Source organism: Cucurbita pepo, chromosome LG02 (assembly GCF_002806865.2).
Source record: "Cucurbita pepo subsp. pepo cultivar mu-cu-16 chromosome LG02, ASM280686v2, whole genome shotgun sequence".
Taxonomy (NCBI): domain Eukaryota; kingdom Viridiplantae; phylum Streptophyta; class Magnoliopsida; order Cucurbitales; family Cucurbitaceae; genus Cucurbita; species Cucurbita pepo.
In genome coordinates this window covers 10284713-10299981 of record NC_036639.1, presented here as the reverse complement: position 1 = coordinate 10299981, position 15269 = coordinate 10284713, and the positions used below count along the sequence as shown (strand labels likewise).

Sequence of the window (15269 nt, the reverse complement as noted above, 5' to 3'; positions counted from 1 at the left end):
TTTCAGCCATATAAGTCTCATGAATAAAGTCCAAGCTGCGAAGCTGCTCGACTGTAAAGGAGAGGACCAAGGATCCCGAAATTAGAATTTTTTATTTGAAAGTTCCTCGAAACTCCGCCGTAGCTCTTAAGTCACTTTAAGCTCTCATTATCCTCTTGAAATTTAGTAGTCTCATGTTGATTATTCTGTGGGAGGAGAGGGGCAGTTTAGATGATTGATATTGAAAATTAGAGAGGGAATTATATTGACATAATGATAGCAGAGGACTGATGATTAGAAAGTTGTTGAGGCCATTACAGACGGCCTTCCACTTAGACGACCTTACCACTCTTTAACATCAAACTAAGAGTTGTATGAATCTTTGAGACCCTCGCCGTTCGCCCTCCATCATTGCATTTGAAAACTCTAAACACTTCCAAACTTCTAAATTCAAACCCAATTGGAACATTCTTAAGTTTGGGGGATTACCAAAACAACATGAATTTCAATACCTCCTTACAAGTCTTACCATTTACCAATGCTATATTATTCAATTAAAATTAGCATTAGTTATTTGACTAACTATAAGATTCCGAATGCATTTTGTTCACATTTCCTCCGATTTTCATTTAACTTGTGGAACTAAAGGTCGCAAGGGCCCACCCCTAATGGGAAGGGAATAGAGAGAGATTTCTTTTCGTTATCAAACGGGTTAGGATGAAGATTGTATTTCCCCTCCCTATTCCTACTCAAATCCCACTCCGTCCCACCTCACCTTTTATTTATATAAAAAAAAAAAAACTCACATAGAACTCGACCCCAAATTTTTCACTGAAAATTCCATTTCAATTCTTATAAAAATAAATGAAAAATTTCACGGAGACGAAGAGTCTTCTAGCTCGGTGGAGATCGACACACACCCATTAATCTATCTATCTTAAAAAGTTGATCCAATTCAATAATGTGCCAAACATCAACATCCTCTTCTCCAAGTGTTCAATATTCAAATCACTATTCAATGGATTTTTCAAAATTTAACTCTAAAAAAAAAAAAATAATAATAATAATAATGATTCGGTACACCCACCCACATCTATAGTGGGTTTACGCTTATGAAATCCATTCTTTTCTGGTTTTTTTTTTTTTTGTTTTTTTTGGGTCTTTTTTCACAAATTTTCAACCTTTGAAGCTGACCTTCTAAAAAGGTAAGCAGCCAGTTGCAAGCAGCTACCTCCTTCTTGGGCTCTCTCTCTCTCTCTCTCTCTCTCTCTCTCTCTCTATACATATATATATATATATATATATATATATATATGTTCTTGGTTTTAGATAGCAACATTCCTCACAAAATTTTCAAGTTTCTCTTAGTTTGTTGGGACAATGGACTCGATCCGGAGAAATTTGTGGTGTCTTTTCGTGTTTGTTTCGTTGATACCTTTCAACTTTGGCAGTTTATCTGCAAACTTTTATGAGAGCTCTTGCCCCAAGCTACTCTCCACCGTCCGACGTGAAGTCGTGAAAGCAGTGGCCAAAGAGTATCGAATGGGGGCTTCGTTGCTTCGTCTTCATTTTCACGACTGCTTTGTTAATGCACGTCTCTTTTAAATTCATCCCTTTTTAGTTCTTTAGTTTACTATGGTTTTTTTTTTCGTTCCTCCTATTTGTTCGTTATTGAATTTTCTAACCGACAAAAATTTAGTAGTGGATAACAAAAAATACGTATTGTTATTCTATGAGATCTCGTGTCGGTAGGAGGGGAGGACAAAACATTCCTTATAAGGGTGTGGAAACCTCTTCTTAGTAGACGTGTTTTAAAATCTTGAGGGAAGCCCGAAAGGGAAAGCTAAAAAAGGACAATATTTGTTAGCGATGGGCTTAAGCCGTTACAAATGGTATGAGAGCTAGACACCGGATGGTGTACTAGCGAGGACGTTAGGCCCCTAAGGGGGGTGAATTGTGAGATCCCACATCGGTCGTTAGGGAGGAAACCTCTCCCTAGTAGACGTGTTTCAAAACCTTGAGGGGAAATTAGAAAGAAAAAGTCGAAAGATGACAATATCTGCCTACTTGTGGGCTTAAGCTGTTACAAATGGTATCAGAGCCAGATATTGGGCACTGTGCTAGTGAGGACGGTGGCTCCAAAGGAGTGAATTGTGAGATCCCACATCGATGGTTGGAGAGGAAACCTCTCCTTAATAGATGCGTAGAACAATATATGCTAGCGGTAGACTTAAACCGCTACATATCCAAATCTTTAAATACATGCATGCATGCCCACGTGAACTCAGGTCTACGTTTGAGAGTTACAACCATAAACATAATGGCTCTAACTCGTCGTTTTCACGAGTGATGAAATGATATAACGAATAGTATATGTACATGCAGGGATGTGACGCGTCGGTGCTGCTAGACGACACGTCGAACTTCACCGGAGAAAAGACAGCAATCCCAAATAAAGATTCGTTGAGAGGGTTTGAAGTGATCGACGGGATAAAAACGCTGGTGGAGGCGAGCTGCCCTTCAGTGGTTTCATGTGCTGATATTCTGTCGATTGCAGCCAGGGACTCAGTGGTTGCTGTAAGATTTCCTTTCATTTCTTGAGCTGAACACCATTTGGGTATGTGGGTTTTGAGCTTTTGTGCTTAATTTTCAGCTCGGTGGGCCGTCGTGGGTGGTGGCGCTTGGGAGGAGAGACGCCACCACCGCCAGCTTCGACCGCGCAAACAATGACCTTCCTTCTCCCTTCCTCGACCTCCCTGATCTCGTCTCCGCCTTCTCCAACAAAGGCTTCGATACCAAAGAATTAGTCGCTCTTTCAGGTACTATACTGACCTACTGTTGTAAGTTGTCATGAAAATGTATTGTCGTATCTCTCCGTTCATAACCCATTTGGTTCGTGTTCTTATTTATTTTGGTTCATAACTCTCATTCCTTCAAACCCTTTTGGTTCATATTCTTACTTATTTGGTTCATGTACGGGAATTAGTATTGCTATGCCTATATAAAGTAAATGTTCATCTAAAATTGTTTTGAGGTATGAAATCATTGTCAGTTGAAAGATTTTGTAGCGTGAGAGTTTGAGAGATACACTTGTAAACACTTTGGTCATAGTAACTAGGTACCAATCGGGGATGTAGGGAAATTTCTCTACAGACTACGTAAATATTTGTGTCACTTTATTTAATTTCTGTTTGTGGGTGTGTGAGTACAATCGATCTTGCTTCTGCTTCCGTTATAACAATTGGGTATCACAGCATTTTTAGCGGTAGGATTGGGATACTAAGTGTTTATGGGTCGGCTAAAATGGTTGGTTTGTTTGTTGATGAATGATTGGATTAGGATCGCATACAATAGGGCAAGCGAGGTGCTCGATGTTCCGAGTAAGGGCTCATAACGAAACGACTATCGATTCAGACTTCGCAGCTTCTTTAAGATCAAACTGCCCTTTCTCCGGCGACGACGACAAGCTTTCGTCTTTAGACGTCCGCACGCCTTCCTCCTTCGACACGGCTTATTTCAAGAATTTGATACAAAACAAAGGTCTTCTTCATTCCGATCAAGCCCTCTTCAACAATGGCTCCGCCGACTCTCATGTCACCTCTTACTCCTCCAACCCCTCTGCTTTCTTCTCCGACTTCGCCGCCGCCATGGTTAAGATGTCTAATCTCAGCCCGCTCACTGGAACCGACGGCGAGATTCGTTCCGACTGCCGGAAGATCAATGCCTGAATTGAATCAACAACAGTAACACACAAAGGCTTTAACTGAATTACCTATATATGCTGCTTTTAATGAGTGGCGACCAACCGAAAAAACTACTTTTTAGGTTTGTTTGTTTGTTACTCCAATAATTTGGTTATCGAGTAATCTTTGTTCTGTTTTTTTTTTCTTTTGTTTTGGATTTATCATTATTAATAAAATGAATATATCTCTAAATCTTATTAGAATCTTTGAAATTCCCGACATTTCGTTATAATATTAAAAAAAACGGTATTTAAAAATGTCTATTTAACCTGTGAGGTCGGGACGCTGTAGAGACCCACCCGAAACGGTGTGAAAAGTTCCAATTTAAATGAAGAATGAGGACAGAATGGAGAGAAATTTCTTCTCGTTAGCTAAACAGGGTAAGGGACGGAAATTATATTCCTCGTCTCAATCTTCGCCCAGCTCTGCTGTATAAATTTTAATATTGAAATTTGAGTTTTCGTTGAATTTATTATTATTTTTTTAAAAACATTTATAAAAGATAGAAAAAATTTACCACGGAAAGTCCCAGGTCAGTTTCCACCAAAAATAAATGAAAAATTTGAAGGAATGAAAGATGAAATAGGAGGCGGGAATAGAAACAAGGAACGCTTCCCTGTCCTCGTACAGCCCCGTGGACATCTCTAACAAAGACGATATTGAGATTTTTTATCGGAACGTGATTGGTTTTTAAGATCGTTTCCGATTTTGAGCCTCTTACTAGTTAGTTCTGACAAATCCCCAAACAACATAATTTGTTGGAACGAAACCCGAACATAAAAAACTCTTTATTTTATTTAAATTTCATAAACTTAAATTAAAATTAAATGATAAATATGATAATTATTAGATAAAAAAAGAATAATTATAAAATTATAAAATTTCATGAACTTGCCGAACCGGAAAGAAGAAGAGTCAAAGAGAACAACGTTGGTGGGACACGATTGACACTCAAGGTCATTTCGATATCACTCTCGCTTGAAAATGTTGAAACTATCGCTCTCAACAAGTTGAAGGAGACACGAGCCCCTCGTTTAATGCAGTTTTGCCACCGAACAACAGTTCTCAGTTATTTCAACTAAGTGGGATGAACCATCTTTCTCTAATGAAGTATGCTAAAGTTATGACATCTTGACCTAAATCTCGATACGTTGATCATTTATTAAAATCTAATGACGTATATTTTAAACCAGGCGTTGCTTAATTTAAATTTAACTCGATCATGCTCAGACATTAATAGTCTATCGTAAATATAGATTTTCGATCAATTTCACTACTCGAAAACTTGACCAATATGAGTTTTGCTTGATCAAATAACCCAGTCCACCTTAATTAATGGGCATTAATCTGCCTCAACTTCGACCGAGAAGTGTTCATTGGCCAAAGACTTGGCCACCGAGCACAAGTTGGGCTCGACCTTTTCTTTCTTTGAATATGGTAAGTTGATCTTTAACGGTACTAGAAAAATTGATTGATAGTTGAGACAAAAGAGAATTGGAGTTGATCTAGAACATAATGATACGGGCAAGAGGATGATGGGTATCACGGTCGTACATTGATGGTCATAATTTACTCTCTCCGTAATAATCACATTCGCCCCACACTAAAATTGAAATCTTAAAATCTTTATCGGACTTTAAAAAATTCGATAACCCGAGCCCAACCCATATGATTTGTGTTGTACTCTAAATTTATTTGAACTGGATTGAGTTCAAATAAATAAAAATTTTATAGATTAAGTCCGTCCATAAATTCTCCTAAAACTAGATTTACTTGAACGATTAAATATTTTTTATACGATATAATTATATATATATAAAAAAGTTATTTTACTTTTATTTAAAACAAAAATTTAAATAAACGATCCAAAAAAATTCAAATCAACCTAAAATTGACGTTGTATTTAGTTGAAAAAATTTATAAGTCGAGTAATTGTGTTGGGTCAAATCAGGTCTAAAAAAGTCCCTACCGAACCCGTGAATACTCATATTAATAATTATTAGATAAAAATACGAGATACTTTTACATCTCTCGTACATTTAACTCTGCAAAATTATCGGTTTTCTTGTGTCACTGTCCTCTTTCCCTTTTTTATTTTTTAATTTTTAAGATTTAGAGAGTAAAGACGTAATTAAGATCGAAAAATTAACGAGTATATATCAATTATGCAACGACTCTCCCACAAAGTCTCCTTGGTCTAGTCTTGGTATAATTGTAACATCGTGCCATCTCTCTCGCTACAATGACATTGTTTAACCAAATGTTATGGACGACTAGTTCATACTTTTACATTGCTACAAACCCATCAAAATCATACCTTTCACAACGTCATCCACATATTTCTGTATGACCTGATATTATCTAATTTAAAATTAATTCTTTACGATAATATTTTTGTTTTCGTTCAAAAGACTTCAGAGCAATAAAGATTTTGTCAATCGGCTACAATATAAATTATTTCTGTTTTATATTTGATATTTTAATAACGATAACTACCAGAGTCTTATAAAATGATGAGTCATTATTATCGTTGTTTAGTTTACCCTTGACCCATTCTAAGTCATTGGGATATCAATCTTTATCACTAGTAATTATCCATAAACTATTATTTAATTACAAAATACAAAAATATTATGAGATGACAGCTACTTCCTTCATCAGTTTAATTTTTAATTTTTTTTTTCATAGTTGAGAGAGTATTATTAAAACTTTTAAAAGTTTCCATATATTTTTTCTAGACAAAATATAAAATTTAATGATATTTTTATTAATTTAAACGTTTGAAATGATACTCGATAATTATAAAAAAAACAAATTTAGAGCTCAAAATATACGTCTCGATACCATATTTCCACGTAGTCAAAACTTCAGTTATATGCACAAAAGGAGTAGCAAATACGATTTTTAAAAATATTTTAAAAATAAATTAATATTTTTTTTTAATTTAAAGATATTATTAAAAAAATTTAAAGTTTAAAAATATTTTTATTAATTTAACCTTTTATTTATTTTCATTTCTAATATTATTTATTTTTGCTTTCGATATAAATAATTTACAAAATAATATGATTTTAGTTTACATAAAACCCTAAATTATTTAAGTTAAAAGAAAAAAAAAAAATGGATTATCTTTTTAATAATAAAATAATAAATTTGCAAATAAAAAAAAAATGTTCAGTTAATATATATATATATATATATTATATATATATAGCTGCATAGGCCTTGTCTGATAATTATAAACAAGATGAATATTATAATATTCGCGGCCTTGCTTTTCACGGCGGTTTCCGGCACGGCAGCCGCCGGCAGCTCCTCCTCTCATCTCTCCAAAAAGTTCTACCACACCAGCTGTCCTAACCTCTTCCCCATCGTCAAATCCATCCTTAAACATCAAATCTCAAAGGAACGACGCATCGGAGCTTCTCTCCTCCGTCTCCACTTCCACGACTGTTTCGTCAACGTAAGTTCGTTTTCACTCTTTCCACATATATTATCAAACTTTTGTTCATAACCCGATCGCCCGCTTAAACTTTTGAGTTGAGTAATGATTATCAGGGATGCGATGCATCAGTATTGCTAGACGATCACGGGTCATTCATAGGCGAGCAAAATGCAAATCCCAACAAAAACTCGCTTAGAAGTTTCAATGTGATCGATAAAATCAAGTCTAGAGTTGAGAAGTCGTGTCCTGGCGTAGTGTCGTGTGCTGATATCTTGACTATTGCTGCTCGGGATTCCGTTGCATTGGTATGTTCTTTCAGGTCTTGTCGAGTTGAGTTAGTGTTAATTATTGTTATGATTATACAGCTTGGAGGGCCGTTTTGGAATGTTAAACTCGGGCGAAGAGACTCGAAAACAGCAAGCTTTTCTGATGCCAATAGCGGATTGCTTCCTTCACCAAACTCCAATCTCTCCGTTCTAATCTCTACGTTTAAAAAACAAGGCCTTTCTACCACCGACATGGTTGCCCTCTCAGGTTGCTCTCTTTTCTAAATAAATAAAAATTCATTCGTTTTAAAAAGAGTATTATTAAAATATTTTAAAATTTTATAGATATTTTTTAAACATGTTACAGGAGGTCACACTATTGGACTAGCGAGATGCAGTCAATTCAAAACCCGCATATACAAGAAGAGCAATATCGACACTGGATTTGCAAAGAAGAGACAGCGACAGTGTCCCAAAGAACAACGCATAGGTATCGACAATCTTGCTCCATTCGACATCCAAACGCCCATGGATTTCGACAACAAATACTTCGACAACCTTATTAAGAAGAAAGGTCTGCTACATTCCGACCAGGTGCTGTTTTCTGGCGGCTCCACTGACTCTCTAGTTAAAAAGTACAGCCGAGACAGTGAGGCCTTCAATCGAGACTTCGTTCGAGCCATGATTAAGATGGCTCACATCCAACCCCTCACTGGGTCCAACGGCGAGATTAGAAAAGTCTGCGGAAGACCCAATTGAAATCGCTCTCCACTCTCATTTCCTGATTGATATATGATCCATCGTGTTCCTGTTCCTGTTCGTATTTTCTTTTATGTGACATATGTGTTTTTTTTAATATCGTTCAATAAACGAAATAATATTTTATTTCGACCGTTGTTACATACATGTCACGTGTAATTTAAATATCTAAGTTTTTAAGAAAATATCTCAAACATTTTAAAAGTCAAATTAACATATAAAAAAATGAATTTTCAACTATACCAATCCTAGGTTGACCATTCGACGCTGCTCGGCGACTTTTCAACTCTCACCCTTTTTGCCTCATAAACCGAGCTATTCATCCTGTCACCCCTTTTGCTCTCTTTCTTAATGCTATTCTCTTCTTAGTCACCTTTCGAATCATCGTCTTGGAATAAATAGACTAAAATGGATTGATATTGGCGTGATCGAGCTCCTACCAAGGTTACTAATTTTAGTAACCGATGCAATGAATGCTAGTAACGTTGATCCACAAGAAACTCAACGAACTCTTGAAATACGAAGCTAATCGAAGAAAGCTTAGGGCAAGAGATAGATCAATCATGTATTAATTGACTAATACAATTTGGGTCGGATTAATAGAAAAACGTCGACTTGATGATGCAAAGTCGAGAGGAACCGAGCGTATTTTTCAACGAAAAAAGTAAAACATCGTTAAAATGAGAGAATATGTGCACGTATGCATTTTTCTTTAGAAAAAACAAGAACATTGTGAACAACATGAAGCTCTTCTCATTAAGAGAGAGTAAACTACAACAACTCATACATTACATTAATCTCTGTATATAACAACACCATGAAATGATATCACATTTCATTTGGAACAATGCTTGGAGAATACCTTCACCAACTTTGGATAGCAATAGCATCCTTTATCACTCGATCCTCCGCCACGTCCAAAGAACAAAGTCGAAACAGGCGAGTCAAAATTCTCCTCTTCCTCTTCTTCGTCCTCGTGCTCGTTCTCGTCCACTCTCGAATCAAACGACAATCTCCTCGGGCTTCTTCCTCTCTCTCCCTCAGAGCTTGTCAGTGTCGTAGACGAAGTCGTCGACGACGACGACGAGCCGGGAGAGAGCGGATGGAGAGGAGCCTTATTCATAGAAAGCTTCTTGAAAACCGAGGTGAGGAAATTGGCTCGAGAGGAATGTGGGTTGGTGTTATATTTATGCTTGGAGGGTGTGTGTGAGGGTGAGGAGAAATAGGATGGTGGGGGTGTGAGAGGTGAAAGGAGTGAGCCATGGTCCCTGAAATTGGCCTTGGGAGTGCCTGGCTCGGACTCCCATATGAATGGCACTGTGGCTGATACTCCTGTGTGGTAATCTTCATCCACCGTTAATATATCATCCCTTGTTTTGAGGCTTTTAAGCCTCATTTTCCCAAATTTGCCTCCAAAATCCCCTGAATTTGTTGACATTGTTCTTGATTTTGAAGNTGTTAATATATCATCCCTTGTTTTGAGGCTTTTAAGCCTCATTTTCCCAAATTTGCCACCAAAATCCCCTGAATTTGTTGACATTGTTCTTGATTTTGAAGCGATGATGATCTGCAACTTCAAATGTTTGTCATTTGTAGCATAATATTTACACGATCAAAGAAGAAAGAGGTAAAAAGAAGAGATTTTGAGGTGAACCCATGTGAGAAAATGTACCTGTTTCTAATGGGTAGTCGTCAAAAATGGAAAGAAATCATTGTGGAGCTGCCATTGTTGTTGTTGGTTGAGTATCCATTTAAGCCATTGATATTGCAGAGGGTAGCTGAGAATTGTTCAATAATGCTATTATTGCCTTTGCCTTGTTTTTGGGGGGAAAGAGTAATGGCATGATTGAACCATCCGTGGCTAAATATGATGATTGGTTTTCTGCCACTAATGTTGATGACAGTACGAGGAAAAAAGGTTTGTTTTTTTTGTGGTTTTCCTGTTTTCCTGTCTTGTTGGGAGATGAAGTTTTAGTGGACGAAGATTGGATCGGATCGGATTGGATCGGGTATGAGCCTTGTTTTCTACGGGAAAGTTTGTTTGAAGAGAAAAGTTGACCGGTAAAAGAATGAAAAACTATACACCGGTTGTGAGGGGTTTGTAATTGTCACACTAGGTTCGATACTTGTATTAAATTTAAGTGTAGCAATGGTTTACTGTCTCGAGATTGTCTCGAGATTGAAGAAGAGTATTTTTATGACCCATTTAAGATTTTTCATCCATTTAGATTAAAAATGGACTAAACTAGGATCACACGAGTTGTGGGCACATAGACCGATCAAAGTAGTCGGGTTCTTCTTCAATATTGGTATGTATTGACGTTTTTTTTTTTTTTATATTCCTTCTTTAATTAGGTTAAAAATGGACAAAACTAGGATCACACGAGTTGTGGGTACACAAAGCCAATCACGGCCCAGTTCTCCTCGTCTCTTGTTTTCTTGGTAGTCCGGTTCTTCTTCAATATTGATTCGACATTGTCACATCTTGACATTTCTTCTAGGTTAAAAAGGATCACATGAGTTGTGAGCCCACAAAGCAGGGTCCAATTCTTCTCTTTTTTCTCAGTAGTCCGGTTCTTCTTAAAAGAATGAAAAACTATACACTGGTTATGAGGGGTTTGTAATTGTCACATTAGCTCCGTTACTTGTATTAAATTTAAGTGTAACAATGGTTTACTTTCTGGAGATTGAAGAAGGGTATTTTTATGACCCATTAAGATTTTTCATCCATTCCTTTATGAATTAGATTAAAAACGAACTAAACTAGGATCACACGAGTTCTTTTTTGGTAGTCGGGTTCTTCAATATTGGTTCGATGTTGGCAAATTAGGTTAAAAATGGACCGAATTAGGATCACACGAGTTGTGGACACACAAAGCCGATCAGGGCTCAATTCTCCTCGTCTCTTGTTTTCTTGGTAGTCCGGTTCTTCTTCAATATTGATTCGACATTGTCACGTGTTGACATTTCTTCTAGGTTAACAAGGATCACGCGAGTTGTGAGCCCACAAAGCCAATCAGGGCCCAATTCTCCTCTTTTTCTCAGTAGTCCGGTTCTTCTTCAATATTGGTTCGATATTGTCTTTTTTTGGTCTTATTTCCCGGACCCAATAATTTAAGCCATAGTTTGGTATGTGAAATATATGCAATAAAGCTCACATATCTATTGTGAGTTATAATTCCAAGCAGAATCCAAATCCATCCATTTGTTCTACAATTGGATAAACGTAGGAGAATTGGTCATTTCAGTAGATGATGTTAAATTCCTCCTTCTATCAGGTTGTTGTTGCTGCAAGTTCATACCAATACCTTCTAGTCGGTCTTCCTCGTCTTCGATGATCATTTCGGCCCCAGACATACCTGCAACGATATAAGATGGAGAACACGGAGGAGACTCGAGTTCTTTACCACATCCATGTAGGTCATAAGACATATCTGCATCATTATAAGGAGTATATGAATGAGGCGACACTCGTTCATTGCCCTTGAGTTCTTTTTCGCAAACACGCAGTTCATTAAGTATTCCATGTGTACCTGCTGTCTGGTAATCCATCGACTTTCGAGGAATTTCGACTTTCGACTTTCATCGATCCATATACTTGGAAATGACACATTTCTTCAAGTTCTTTGTTTTCAAGCTCACCTTGATCTCCTTGACAATAGCATGGAAGCTCATTGATGAGAGAAACTTGGACCTTCATATGCTCGGGCAAACTCGGGCAACTGGCCGCGTTCTTCATGTACTTTGTCGAGATTTAGTTTACAGTGACATTCAAACTGCACAGATCAAGGAAGAAAAGTGAATAGAGAGATTGACAGACAAAGGAAACTAAATTAGTTACGTATTGTTGTCAGTCTCACGGTTTTAAAACGAGTTTATTAGGGAGAGGTTTCCACACCCTTATAAGAAATGATTCGTTCCCCTCTCCAACCAATATGGGATCTCACAATCCACCCTCCTTGAGGGCCCAACATCCTTGGTGGCACGTCACCTGGTATATGGCTGTAACACCATTTGTAACAGGTCAAGCCCACCGCTAGTAGATATTGCCCGCTTTGGCCCGTTACGTATCGCCGTCAATCTCACGATTTTAAAACGCTTCTACTAGAGAGAGGTTTCCACACCAGTAATGATTCGTTCCATTCTCCAACCATCGTGGGATCTCACATTTACTTCAATAACAAAGCTTCCAACAATTTCGACAGATTTATATACGTTTGTTCATACCTACACCAAGCTGGAAGTGTGAGCATTGTGTATGCAAGTTTAACTTTGTTGGCAACGCCAGAGAGAGATTTGAAAGTTGCAGCAACAGTTCTTACAGCCAACGACTCATTCGGATGCTGCCAGGCCCATTCAAACTGCATCCATACTTAGAACATCAAATTCTAGCATTGCTGGAAAGTTAGTCAAGACAGAAATCCTAGCATGGTTTGGTAATCTGTATGCCAAAAATCCCTAAAATGTTTATCCTAGAAGGCAATCGAGATATATAAAAAGATGTATAGCTCAAAGCCTGGAAATGTAACCTGAAGAGCAGAGACTTGAGTGGGAAAGCCATAGATGCACAACATCATCTCCCATGGTCTCTTCCTCTTAGTTCGCCACGCACCGCATCTAATTTCACCATTGCTGCCTGATTCTGCGTTTAGGGTTCACTGTGAATCTGAAATTCAATATAAACAGTAATCCATCAGTTCACTGCAGATTGATTTACGCATTTCCTATATTTCTTGATGTTTTCCCTCAATCAATTTATGCAGAAAGCGAGAGAGGAACAGATTCAAAGATCGTAAAACAATTTTCAGTAAAGTATCGGAGTAGAGGAACAGATTCGAGCATCAAGAAATCGTGAAAATGGAGGATTTCAAGCCATTATTGCATAGAGAAGAAGAAAATTTGTTCGAGAAGAAGGAAAGGATTCGAACCCGATATAGGTATGGCCTTTGAAACGAGGGCAGACAGAGGCCAAGAGATAGCATGAAAAGAAGCCAATCGATTCGTTGCCGCTTCCTTCATCTTCATCGTCTTCCTTCTCCTCCTCCTCTGCAACCGCCGTAGCTTCAGAGATCTCCGGTTTCTCTTTCCGCTTCCTCGTCTCTCTCTCTGGAAGAAGAAAATCTGCTCAAATAATACAATTAGACCGTTGGCGCACAACTTGAAAGGGAATTTATTAGCTTACATTAATGAATTCGTCGTTTAGCCCTAATTGATTTAATCCCATTGTCAGTCTCGCATCGAAATTCGCCGTCTCGATCTCACCGGAAGGCTTTAGTCAACTTTGCGTTGCCTTAAATTTAGTTTTAAAAATCTGAAACGAATCTCTCTTAGGGTTCCGATCTGGTTATCGCCGGCCGACGAAAACACATCCCGATTCCCGATTCAATTCCTAAAGCTGATCGGCTTTATAGTCTTGATTTCAAATTTATTGACCTTGATCTTCCTGCATTACTTCACTTTCACGGAACAAATTCGATAAAGAAAACGGAAGAACAAAAGAGGAATCAATTGAGACCAGAAGCGTTTTTCGATAGGGAATTTCTGAACACATTGTATTATTTTGGTACAGACATGGATGTTAACGAAGAAGAGAGGTTTTACAAAATTTACAGGAAAGGGGGAAGAAGTGGGAAGAGAGATATTATTGATCGACGGAGATATACAAGAGAGATTCATAGCACTATCCAACAACAATGGCGAACCTGAACAATACAATTAATCCAAACAAAACCCCAAGGCTCGTCTCGGTTCAACGCAATCGCAAATCCGATCGTATCGTCATCTCTCATCAATCAGAACGCTTCTGAGACGACGGAAACAAATGCCTCCACAAGTAGCGGCCACTGGCCATGTCAACCACCGTCCAGAATCCAGATTGCATAGCCGAAGTCACCTGTTCAAACAATCCACAATCATTCCATTCAGACAAACAAACAAACAAACAAACAAACGAAGAACCAAACAAAAAGGAAAAAGGAGAAAGAATCAGAAGAAGAACCTTGGAGGAGGTAGAATTGGAAGACAAATCGTTGGAATGCGCATCGGAATTATCGTCGGCTTCGAAATCTTGAGGTTGCGATTTGAGATTACGGAGAACGAAGAAGCCGGCAAGAGTCGCAGAGAGAAATATGAGAATAAATCTCAGGGGACACATATTTTTCAACGCCCTGGCTTCCTCGGTAACCTCTGGATCTNAGTCGCAGAGAGAAATATGAGAATAAATCTCAGGGGACACATTTTTCAACGCCCTGGCTTCCTCGGTAACCTCTGGATCTGAATGACGGAGAGAGAGAGAGAGAGAGAGAGAGAGAGAGAGAGATTTGAAAATGATTTAGGGTTAATGAAGGGAGTGGTGAGAAGTGATGGAGTTTTGAAAATTGGGGAATATGGACGCCATGGAAGCAAGCTTGCTTTGCTTTGCTTTGCTTGCTTTTCCACCTAACCCAACCACTCATTTTCTATTAATGATATTAAATAATTATCAGATAAGGTTAGAGTTTGGGTTNATGGACGCCATGGAAGCAAGCTTGCTTTGCTTTGCTTTGCTTTTCCACCTAACCCAACCACTCATTTTCTATTAATGATATTAAATAATTATCAGATAAGGTTAGGGTTTGCGTTAGTGGTAACCCACAACCATCATATTTTATACCAAATAAATATAAATAAATAATAATAATAGTGGCTGGCTGGCTGGCTGCTTCNTAGAGTTTGGGTTAGTGGTAACGCACAACCATCATATTTTATACCAAAATAAATAAATAAATAAATAATAATAATAGTGGCTGGCTGGCTGCTTCTCCTTTATTTATTTATTTATTATTGGAAAAATATCCTTAAAATTTTATATTTATTTGAAAAATATTTATAAACTTTTAAAACTTTTAATAATATTATTTAATTTTTTAAAATCTAAAAAATATCCTTAAATTTAAAATATATATATATATATATAATTACTAAAAATACTTTATTTCAAAATTATATTGAAAACATTCAAAATAGTTTTTTTTTTTTTTTTAAATACCATTTTAACTTAAAAAAATGTTTTAAGTTTTCAAAAAAAAAAAAAAAAAT

General features: G+C 37.3%; 3 protein-coding genes and 1 pseudogene across 3 annotated transcripts; 2 read left to right on the top strand and 2 right to left on the bottom strand.

The window, feature by feature from the left end:
- The first annotated feature begins 1359 nt into the window (after positions 1 to 1359).
- Positions 1360 to 3914, top strand: LOC111787915 (cationic peroxidase 1-like). Its single transcript, XM_023668010.1, has 4 exons — positions 1360 to 1569; positions 2365 to 2556; positions 2633 to 2798; positions 3319 to 3914. The coding sequence occupies exons 1-4, from the start codon at positions 1360 to 1362 to the stop codon at positions 3705 to 3707; spliced, it is 957 nt and encodes a 318-aa protein (XP_023523778.1). The 3' UTR covers positions 3708 to 3914.
- Positions 3915 to 6966: 3052 nt separating this feature from the next.
- LOC111789030 (peroxidase P7-like) lies at positions 6967 to 8312 on the top strand. Its single transcript, XM_023669645.1, has 4 exons — positions 6967 to 7185; positions 7281 to 7472; positions 7533 to 7701; positions 7801 to 8312. The coding sequence occupies exons 1-4, from the start codon at positions 6970 to 6972 to the stop codon at positions 8190 to 8192; spliced, it is 969 nt and encodes a 322-aa protein (XP_023525413.1). The 5' UTR covers positions 6967 to 6969; the 3' UTR covers positions 8193 to 8312.
- A 3005-nt stretch (positions 8313 to 11317) lies between these two features.
- On the bottom strand, positions 11318 to 13317 carry LOC111789200 (annotated as a pseudogene).
- Positions 13318 to 13700: 383 nt separating this feature from the next.
- On the bottom strand, positions 13701 to 14396 carry LOC111789199. Its single transcript, XM_023669893.1, has 2 exons — positions 14191 to 14396; positions 13701 to 14085 (listed from the first exon to the last, which is right to left on the bottom strand). Exons 1-2 carry the CDS (start codon positions 14344 to 14346, stop codon positions 13981 to 13983), a joined length of 261 nt encoding a protein of 86 aa, XP_023525661.1. The 5' UTR covers positions 14347 to 14396; the 3' UTR covers positions 13701 to 13980.
- Positions 14397 to 15269: the final 873 nt, after the last annotated feature.